General features: G+C 38.3%; 1 protein-coding gene across 1 annotated transcript; it reads left to right on the top strand.

Annotated features, from left to right (window-relative positions):
* The first annotated feature begins 5,856 nt into the window (after positions 1–5,856).
* LOC138140085 (uncharacterized) lies at positions 5,857–11,040 on the top strand. Its single transcript, XM_069060791.1, has 4 exons — positions 5,857–5,902; positions 5,990–6,166; positions 8,201–9,466; positions 10,439–11,040. Exons 1-4 carry the CDS (start codon positions 5,857–5,859, stop codon positions 11,038–11,040), a joined length of 2,091 nt encoding a protein of 696 aa, XP_068916892.1.
* The last annotated feature ends 483 nt before the right edge of the window (positions 11,041–11,523 follow it).

Here is an 11,523-nt window from a genome sequence, read left to right as displayed (position 1 = left end):
ATAATTACAAGTAGCCCCTCGGTGATAAAATAAAAACGCCGCATTTTTACGTCGTCTTCGGCTAAAACGCCATCATCTGGCATTACGTCAGTTTTTTCGTCTGTGGGTTTTGTTTATGGGTTTTAGCATGTCATCAAAGTCGGCGAATGTGTGTCGACTGGCGTACCCGGCATTTGTTTCGAGGCACACTATATCATTTATTAGTATAGGTAGGTAGGTAGGTATACCTCCTCGGTACTGTACGAGTACGACATTCCAATACGAAGATGCTTCCTTACGTGAAAGTAGTGTTGCAACTTAGCATGTAGGTAGGTGACTGGGAGATACGCTGTTACTAAAAACGGTACTTATATAATTGATCAATATGCATAAAACGCTTTAAAATCTAATTAGTAATAGTACGTAATTAATTACTTTTCACCACCGAACAAACAAACACGTTTCACTCGGTGGTACTATCAGGATCGCAGAGGCGATCCGAGATCGTCCTGTGATTTAATTAAAATTTTAGGACGGTACAATACCACCTGTACTATTCAGAGCGTGTTTTTTTATTAAGTGGTTCTAAATTAATCGACAAGCTTCGTTAATTTTATGGTACAAGAAAGTAAAATATGATAATATTGCTCAATCTGACCCATCGTCCAGCGCGACTAGAAATTTGTGAGCGCCGAATTGTCCCACGGGAATTTGTCGAGGACCCGACATTAATTTCGTTTTGTTTCTTCGTTTAGACACGGAAAGAATCGCAAACGCTCCGTTTTTTGCCCACATTTCGCCAACACCATCGAATTGCCGCATTCGGCCAAAGAATGGAAATAGAAAATCGCAGTGTAATTGTGCAACCGTCGAAAATAAATTTTCTCTCGTGGAAGACACGACAACTCGGCGTGTATCGTAAAATTTTCCGACAAACCGGTACCGATGCGACTAGATAAATTGATGAATTTATTATACAATCGTGGTCGGTATTTAGGTAAATTGATTTTTAAAATAACACTCCTGTACAACCATTAGTTGCATCTCATTCAAATATTAATTTTTATCGCGGAGACACCATCTTCGGAATGCTTCAGGAAAGTATGTCGGCCCGCGATGTCGCCATTTTTTACGTCAAACATTTAGAAAATCTAATGGGAATTCAATGTTGTCGCGAATAGCTCTGTCTCATGTACATCAATTTTTTTTTCAATGTTTATTTATTCCCCGGTCGACTCACAATTGCCAAAAATTTATTGAATTGTCGCAGAGAAAAAAAATTCAAACAGCGAAAAACGATTACTGTGGCGCGTTGGTGATTGATAAATATTGGTATCATAGGCGAATTAATTTAATGACGCTTCTTGTCAGGATAATTATCTTAATGTAGAGAGGCTAGTAATTATTTTATTACCGATCAGATGCAAATTCCGTCTCGACTACACATTTTTTTCATTTTCAACTCACAGCAAAAGTGTTTAACAAGTTGTTAAATTTAAAACGTTCCCACGGTAAACGGAGTTATTATTTCTGAAATCGATACAAACGATGTTAAATTGCTAACTCTGATTAAAAGTTTTGCTCCTTTTTTCCTCGTTCGACCAATAAATTGTCCAACGTATGAACAAGGCTAAATAGTGAATAACACACAACTGCATTAACGTATTTATTTATAACTCTAGTTGAGCTCATTTAGCTACAGTACATCTTCATTAATTTACCTAAATTTCTCTAAAACCTCTAAACAGGATGTTTCGCTTGATTGAAGGTGCATATGGGAAAGTGCCATGGTGCAGTGGCGTAACATGAAACCACAACATCCACAAATGGAGTTGTTCCATATATGTATGTATTGTAAAAAACTAGTCTGCTTTTACTTTCAAAATTTTCAGTAACATTTCTAACGTAACCGTTTTACACAAAATTAAATTTTGAAACAATTTCAAAAATCCATTTTTATTCATTTCAAGTGTCAACGCAGCTTTGAAAATCGTATAGGTACATACCATGTACACGTTGTATATGAATTGTACTTTTAACTTTTGTTTGTTGTTTGACAGATATTACTGCTTAACATCTTCGTCTGTATTTGTTTTTTGACCGAGCATTATTTGAAGCCCGTCAAGTTGTTTTTCTTGTCAACTCTCACAAAGATCTGTGTAGTTATATCTAAATCTTACACTATCATTATTAATGTGCACAAGAAATGAAAGGTTGTTTCGTTTTTGACAGAACAAACGGAAGGTTGCTGTTGGTAGGTATATGAGAAGCTTGCAAATCTGTATACATTGTAGAATTTTAAACTGTGGCTCTAGTGTTAAAACTTCAATAATAATTAAGTCGTAATTCTTCGTTCACACGCTATTAAGATACCTCTACCAATTTAATTTGACACGAATTAGTTTTTGTAACTGGAAGGTTGGCGATGGCCAATTTAAAAAAAATATCTGGAGCTCTCGTGGTTCTTGTTGGATGAAGAGAACCAAGTAATCTCGATCCTCGTTACGCCACTGGTGTGCATTTTGTAGCCTTTTCGCGCAACATCCCTGTTACTGAATTTAGAAGTTAGAAATTGGGTTTAACTTGTTAGGCGAATAATTTATGGGGTAATAAAACAGAGAATCTTTCGATTGTTGGTTATTTCGCGCGATAACGAGCCATCTTTAGTAGAAAGTCGGCGGTGTTAAAAGCATTTAAAATAATATTATGGAAATGAAAGTTAATGCCGATCATCACCATATCAACAGTTTTGTAAGTGAGTCCTCTACCGCTCCGGGCCCCGCTCTACTCCCACATTTTATTAGGTACATTAAGTGTCAAATCGGGAATTTGCGAAACTAAGTTATTTAATTTTTTGTGGGATTGCGACAGAGTGATAAAATTAATCTAAAAAAACACTTTCATTAGGTCGTGATGAAACGAGCGATTTTCGAATTAACGAAAATCTTTAATGATGCAACCGGTGCAAAATGATTAGATAAGTCAAAAAATTGCAAAGCCAGTTGCTGGGTCTCTCGAGAAGCTACGCAGATGCTGCGGTGGAACAGATGTCGACTGTCGGGGGCACTATTTGTGGTCCATCGAATATCGAAATTTTACCTGACGACTTTGAGTCGCTTTCCCAAAAGTTGGAACACGCCGATTTGACAACTTGATTGGTCTTTACGGCCGTAAAATGTCGATCTTCGAAATGCAGAAAAATTCGCAGTGAGAGTCTGCGTAACAGTTTAATTATATTAATAAAATCTAAGCCGCGGATTTGCACTTAAAGTATCCAATAAATTTAACTCGTCAGATTGATGCTCTCACATTTGGTATTTTCCGTCTGCATTACATAAGTAAATGTACATGAGTTTTATGTACTTATTTGCATAAAATATCACTTTCTTTTGCTCCGCTCTATGTGGGCTCTAATTACAAAATCGTATCGTATCGATATCGCTGTTCCAAAATCTCACGACAAAAAATCATCGAGGGGAGATTGATGATCTGTTTTTAAATGTTGTTGACTGATGGGGTCAACAGTACAGTAGCTTTCTCAAATCTTGAAGATTAAAAAAAAAGTGCATTATTGATTGGCTCAGGTATTTCTGTACGTTCTGTTGTCATCACGGACAACTGCTGCATCATCTATTTCTATTCTCATTTCTCATTCTTTAAGAAAATAGCAAATGTTGCAAGCAGATGCTGCTCCTTCATCCCTGGATAAAATTTGGTAACCGTATGTCATAACGCTAATTGTTACGCTAACAATCTGTCCCTTACGGGCCCGCTTTAAAATTCGTGAATAACACAATGACAGTGGTCCCCCGACTGGTTCCGTTCTTTATGTAACTCTTGAAAATGATGATCATCTTTCAAAATTAATAAACAAATATCTGATTAGGTACGACTCGTAATCTTTTCTTCGACAAATTGTTATTGTTGCGTCTTTATCTTAAAAACACTTCCCGTCTTTGTCTACTTCATTTAAAAACTTTTGTAGTATAGGGCGCCATCTATTAATGATATTGAAAAGAGACACAACTAATTTTTGACAGATACAGTTTCCTATAATTCCCTTCTATATTTAGAGGACGCCACTTATTGGATGCAATCGTAGATAACATAATAATATACTATCGTATATACAGGTGTCTCAGCTAAGACTTTCGAGCCCAATAACTCAGTTATTTTCCAGCGGATTTTTGTGAAATTTAAAATGCAGATATTTTAGACGGTGAACTGTATAACACAAAAATTAATAAATATTTAGAGCTCTCCGTTGCTATGAGAAATCTTTGGTGTTTATAAAAAAATTCGATTTTACCACTTATAATTTCAGCAACGGAAATAGTACCGCAATCTCTTTTTAAAAATAGAAAAATTCTGGATTTAGGGAACACATTGGTAGTTGAAATTCAAAAAGTTATATTATTATACTCATGTCATATCATGAGGAAGTTCCTTAAGATTGACACAGAACATAATAAAACACAACAAAGTCAAAATGCGGAGGCGAGACGGCGGTAATTATGTTGATTAGCACTGCACTATTACTTTATAGTAATATCCGTAATAATGTAGGTATGTACTCCGGCAAAATTGCCGTGCCGCCGGGTGGTGGAAGGAAATAGAAATAATACAACAAAAATCCGGTGATTTTGTATTTGTATTTAATTATTTATTGAATTCTAAAAAAACCTATATCTTTTTTACACTTAAATTAAAATTAAATTGTTGCACGCTTCACATTTCTAATTATTAAAAACGAATAGAATGTAAATTATGTATTACAAGACAAAATTTATTTAATTCAATAGGTAAAAGTCAACGAACCAACAAAGGCTACTAAAACCTTCTGTATATATTTTCTCAAGCTGTTATCGTCAAATTTCGATAAAGTAAGTAGGTCGACTATATAATATCTAATTACATTAACTGTCAATTTGAAATCTTACTGGAAATGTGTGGCTAAAAGGTTTCAAATTTACGCTAAATGGTCGTAATATTTACACTGTTTTATAACATAAGTGGATTTTTATTTTGAGGGAAACGTGAATACAAGAATAAAATATTATTTGCACAAGTGTCAAAAGGAAAACTGTAGAAACTAAAAATTGCATTAAACACAGAAGTGCCAACTATAGGAATGACTAAATACTGGGTATTTTAATCCGGTGATTCGCTTTACAACGTTTTCCACTTAATTCAAGTACACCATATGTACAAAACTATTGTTTATTTTATTAATACCTACATTTTATTAGTATAATGGATATTAAACACCAAATACCACAAGATAAGTTTGTCTTTGACCACCCACATTTTCTTCATATTTCGCACAGATGGGGGGTTTATGACCGCTACCCTTGCAGCTTCTTTAGGGGCTGCGCAAAACTTGTACGTTACTTCTACTTGAGCAGCTAAACGTTCAAGACGCCTTGTAGTTGTCACCAATCCGTAAATAAATTCATTCCTTGTTAAGTTTAAATCCGTTTTTATTTTATTTAATAACAACATTCATATAATCGTACCGACCAAGCGTACGATACAACACATTGGTCCTTCGAGCCGGATTTAAACCGAATTATTATAAAAAAGTGATAAAGTTCTCGAGTGAGTGTCGTCATCGAGGATTCCGACCCTTGGTTCAAGAAGCGTGGCAGCATCCAGAAGCTCGGTAAACAAACCCAACGCCATAGTCTCCACCCAGGAAACCAACAGGCAGTCAAGGACAGTGAGACGTACACCCTCATCGTGGACAACGAATCCAGGTCAGAGATATCTGTTTCCTTTAATCAACCATCCTCACCCGTTATTGCCATATTGTGCGTTTTGTATTGTCATTACGCGGCGTGAGAAGTTTGAGTTGCAAGTTCGAAATCAGATTTAATAATGCCGGAAATGGAAAATCCAAAAACTAGCCGTTCCACAGCAAAAGGTAAATTAACGCGAATAGAAAAATACGTAAACGATGATACTATCGAGAAAAATATAAACGATTTAACCATACGTTTAAACGCTTTAGAAAATATTGTAAAGGACTTTGACAAAGCACAAGCCGGTGTCGAATCAATGCCCGGTATCGAATTAGCCGACGAGGAGGACGAACGTGATTCCTTCGAAGGGCGTTATTTTGATGTTGCTTCAAAAATTAACACTCTTATTCAGAAAACTCAAAATAAGGAACAGGCGATCACAACAGGTACATCTGTCCGTTCCGTATCAAATTCAAATCGCGATGATTCTTTAAACATTCAATTGCCTGTGTATAGCTTGCCTACATTTTCGGGTTGTTATAAAGACTGGCTCTCGTTCTCAGATCAATTTAAGTCAGTTATCCATGAAAACGACAAATTAGATAGTTGCAAAAAATTCCATTATCTAAGGTCTTGCCTAAAAGGCGAAGCGCTTAAGACCGTAGAATCGTTATCGGTGTCAAACAATAATTATCAAATTGCATGGGATCTACTCGAAAGACGTTATGCCAACGAGAGATTAGTAGCGCAAGAGCATGTGTATGCTATTTTAAAATTCCCGGTAATTGCAAAGGCCTCGCATACTCATTTACGCGAATTAATTGATATGTTGAACACCAACATGGAAGCGCTAAAAATGTTGAAAGTACCGGTAGATAGTTGGGACGCGATCATTGTTCCGATTATAACCGAAAAATTAGACTTTCATTCGAAAAGGGAATGGCAGAGCAAGGTCGATGCATCTATTCCCAAGTACAAGGATTTTTTACTCTTTTTAGAAAAACGCCATCAAACATTAGAATCGTTGTTTCTTACGAATAAACTGGTAGTAACGAACGTCCAACCATCTAAATCAAAATCAAACAGCTACTCAAGCACGTCGAACAACCAGTCGTCAAATAAATCAAAATTTTGCAATGTGTGTAAAAAACCAAATCATTACACCAATCAATGCATCACATTGTTGAAATTAGACCTTAACGAAAGGCTCAAATTAATCCAGCAATTAAAACTATGTCAAAATTGTTTCAAGGACAATCATATTGCCGTTAATTGCAAGTCAAATTTCAAATGTAAGGAGTGCGACGCGAGTCATAACACTCTAATCCACGGTGCGACCGGTCTGGAATCATCAACAGCCCGTCCACAGTCGGTTTCTTTAAATTCTTACTCTCGTGTAAACTTAATAAAATCAGGCATTCTCTCGACTGCTATAGTTTTAATTAAGGACAAAAACAATCAATTCCAAGAGTGTCGCGCTTTTCTTGATGGGGGTTCCATGAACCATTTTATAACCTCCGATATGTGCAAAAGGTTAGGTCTCACACGACAAAAGGTTCGAATAGAGATCGGAGGTATAAACCAATCGGCGAGTAGTGTAAATCACGCGGCTCGGGTCACAATAAAATCGCGACACAACCAATATTCGCAAGAACTTAGATGTTTGGTCTTAGACAAGATTACAGAAAATCTTCCGGTTCACATAATGGACATGTCAAAGATAACCGTCCCCGAAAACATTAAATTAGCTGATCCGCGATTTGATTGTTCAGGACCGGTCGATCTCCTAATTGGGGCCGAACTATTTTTACCGTTAATGTGCATCGGACAAATCCATCTGGCGCCGGGGCAGCCACATTTTCAAAAAACCCATCTGGGTTGGATTGTCGGCGGCACTTTGGGCGAGTTGGATAATAAAACAAAAACTTTGTGCCATTTTTCGCAACAAAAGCTCGACCTTCATGAGCAGGTAGAAAAATTTTTCTCCATCGAAAGTGTGAATTCGGTCGCAGACAAACTTTCACCGGAAGAGAGAGAATGTGAAACCCATTTCTGCAACACCATAAAACGGGACGCGCAAGGGCGGTTTATTGCACGTCTACCTTTTCGAAGTAACCCACCAGACTTAGGAGATTCTCACGCTGGGGCTGTAAAACGTTTCCGGTCACTAGAAAGTAAACTCAACAGACACCCCGAATTAAAAGAACAATATTCGAACTTTATGACTGAATATCGGCAGTTGAACCACATGGAACTTCTAAAGGATCCGACGATCAATTTTGAAAATTCTTGTTACCTGCCGCACCATGCGGTCCTTAAACAATCAAGCAGTACGACGAAGTTAAGAGCGGTATTTGACGCCTCTTTCATAACGACAAATAATAAATGCCTAAACGACAACTTACTTGGGGGTCCGGTAATACAAGACGATCTCTTTTCTATCTTAATCAGATTCCGAACGCATCGTTACGTGATTACAGCCGACATCGAGAAAATGTACAGGCAAATTCTAATCGACTCGGTAGATACGGATTATCAGAGAATCTTGTGGCGCGATCACCCCAACGAAGAATTAAAAACGTACAGACTAACGACTCTCACGTACGGGACGAAACCAGCTAGTTTTATCGCGACGCGTTGTTTGGTCGAATTAGCCGTACAAAATCAAAAGGTGAACCCGTTGGCCAGTTCAATAATAAAGCGTGATTTTTACATGGACGATCTGTTAACGGGTGCAGACACCATTTCGGAATTGTCGGCAATTTGTGAAGACGTATCCACCATCTTACAAGAAGGAGGTTTCAACTTGCGCAAGTGGACTTCAAATGTACCCCTGACCTCCCATAAGATAAACAACAATTGTCAAAAAAACGGCATAGTTAACTTGGATAACGACGTGACGAAAACCTTAGGATTGCTCTGGGATTCAAAAAATGATCTTTTAAAATATGACGCGAAACCAATCGATCAAAAATCGAGGGTAACCAAGCGTTCGGTTTTGTCAATCATAGCCCAGATATTCGATCCACTAGGTATCATCGGAGCGGTTATTGCGAGAGCAAAAATAATCTTGCAAAAACTTTGGTCCCTAAAAATTGGATGGGATGAATCGGTCCCACAAGACATCCATTGCGCTTGGATCAACTTCCTAAAAGAATTACCATATTTACAAATGTTAAGAATACCAAGAGGAATGTCCGAATTGACGCAAATTACAAGTGTGGAATTGCATGGCTTTTGTGATGCGAGCATGTCCGCGTATGGCGCTACCATATATGTTCGCACCTTCGCCGAAAACAATTGTTTAGTCCGTCTTCTATGCAGTAAATCGCGCGTAGCACCCTTAAAGACAATCACGTTGCCGAGGCTGGAGTTGTGCGCGGCCTTGCTATTGGCTAGACTGATAGTTTCGGTAAAAAAGGCGCTAAACATTCGCGTCACCAAACAGTATTTATGGTCGGACTCAATGGTAGTGTTAGCATGGTTAAATAATAGTCCGAACACGTGGCAGACCTTCGTCGCCAATCGAACGGCCGAAATTCAGGAGTTAACCGCGATCGCCGAGTGGCGACACGTAAAGGGCAAAGAAAACCCCGCAGATCTCGTGAGCCGCGGTCTTTCACCGCGCGAACTTGTCGACAACGAATTGTGGTTTAAAGGCCCATCATGGCTACACTCGAATGTCGCGGACCTATCGCCAAACACGCTAAACACAGCAATTGATCATGACGAAATTCCCGAGAGACGTAAACAGACAATTGTCGCGGCTGAAGTAATGACAATCCCATTACCTGTGTTGACAAAAATTTCGTCTTTTCACAAATTAAATCGAATAATAGCATACTGCCTCCGTTGGCTGCATAATCACAGGAAATCGAAACAAGGACAACTAGGAGATTCGGGCGCAATAAAAATTCATGAATTGCAAAGAGCTAAAATCACCATCATCCAATTAGTTCAAAAACAAGCATTTGCCGATGACTTAAAAATCCTTCGACAAAATAAAGCTCTTCCTAACAAAAGCAGATTGTTAACGTTAAGTCCTTTTCTTTCAAAAAACAATTTGATTAGAGTCGGAGGACGGTTAAGAAATGCTTCTTTAAAATTTGACACCAAACATCCGATCTTGTTGCCAAATGATCATCACGTGACCAAATTAATTGTTGAGCAAACTCACATTGAAAATTTGCATTCAGGAGCCGAAGGCACGTTAGCGGCACTGAGACAAAATTATTGGATAATTTCACCCCGTAGTCTCATTCGACAAGTTATACACAGATGTAACTCTTGCTTTCGGTGTAACCCCAAACGAGTGACTCAAATGATGGGAGATTTACCTGCATGCAGGCTCGAATCGAATCGCCCTTTCCTTATTTCTGGAGTCGATTACTTAGGACCGATCCTAATCAAAGAATCAACCGGTCGCGGTAAAAGAAATGTAAAGGCTTACGTCTCGATCTTCGTTTGCTTAGTAACCAAGGCAGTTCACTTGGAGTTAGTCGGTAACTTGACAACCGAATCATTTCTGGGCGCTTTGCACAGATTAATCGCCAGAAGGGGTCACGTCCGGCACTTGTACTCCGATAATGGTTCGAACTTTATCGGAGCCGCAAATCAAGAAACCAAAAAATTCAAGTCATTTTTAAAATCGTCAGAATTTCAGTCCGATGTGATAAACAAATTAACGGAACGAAATACCGAATTTCATTTTATTCCAGCGCGATCACCGCACATGGGTGGATTGTGGGAAATAAATGTTAAATCGGTAAAAAATCACATTAAAAGAAGCATCGGACTTGCAACTCCAACGTTCGAAGAAATGTACACGCTCCTCACGCGAATCGAGGCAATTTTAAATTCTCGCCCCCTTACACCAATAAGTAACGACCCCAATGACCTCGAACCATTGACTCCCGGACATTTCCTTTCCCCAGGTGAATCTCTGACCGCAGTCCACGAGGGTGACATCACCGAGATTAAAACCAATCGACTGTCCCGTTGGCAACTCATCGAAAGGATGCGTCAACTCTTTTGGCGAAGATGGACTCGGGAATATCTCTCGCGACTCCAGGCGAGATCTAAGTGGAGAAATCCCGACACCACACCTGCCGTCGGCTCCCTGGTGTTGATTGCTGACGACGATCTACCTCCACTGCGGTGGAATCTGGCGCGCATCACCGAGCTGCACTTGGGAAAGGACGGGTTACCAAGAGTGGCGTCGTTAAAGACAAAAAACGGTGCTACGAAACGTTCAGTGCACAAACTGTGTGTGTTACCCTTAGAACGCGAGGACGTTCACGTGTTGACTCATTACGAGTGAAAAACTGTAAATTGCTCGCCTCGTTTTTTTTTGTGTATTTATGTATTTTGATTTTTTTTTTGTACATATTTAGATTTAGTTTTGATTTTTTTTAGAGTTAGATTTATGTATTACATATATTAGGTCTCTCATATTCGTCTTTTGATGTATGAAAATTTTATCTTATTTTTAAGTTTGTACCATTTTTTCTTATCTCTAGTTTTATATCATCTTACTTATGTTCACTTAATTTCATTTTTCTTATTTTTCATATTTTATCATTTTTTTTTCTCTTGTATTTAATTTGCCTTATTTTATTCATTTGAAATTTATCATTTTATTTTGTTCATTAATTGTTTTAATACGAAATTGATTCAATTTAGTGTTGAACCCTGGAAGGCTTCAAGGCCGGCGGCATGTCTTTGACCACCCACATTTTCTTCATATTTCGCACAGATGGGGGGTTTATGACCGCTACCCTTGCAGCTTCTTTAGGGGCTGCGC

This window comes from Tenebrio molitor, chromosome X, assembly GCF_963966145.1.
Source record: "Tenebrio molitor chromosome X, icTenMoli1.1, whole genome shotgun sequence".
Classification (NCBI taxonomy): domain Eukaryota; kingdom Metazoa; phylum Arthropoda; class Insecta; order Coleoptera; family Tenebrionidae; genus Tenebrio; species Tenebrio molitor.
Note: the sequence above shows the minus strand (reverse complement) of the source record. Positions and strands in the feature narration are given on the sequence as shown.

Coding starts and splice junctions, on each gene's coding strand:
- LOC138140085 (XM_069060791.1), top strand. CDS start 5,857: ATGCCGGAAATGGAAAATCCAAAAACTAGCCGTTCCACAGCAAAAG. Junction 5,903..5,989: donor TAGCCGTTCCACAGCAAAAG/GTAAATTAACGC, acceptor TAAACGCTTTAG/AAAATATTGTAAAGGACTTT. Junction 6,167..8,200: donor GGAACAGGCGATCACAACAG/GTACATCTGTCC, acceptor ACGTGATTACAG/CCGACATCGAGAAAATGTAC.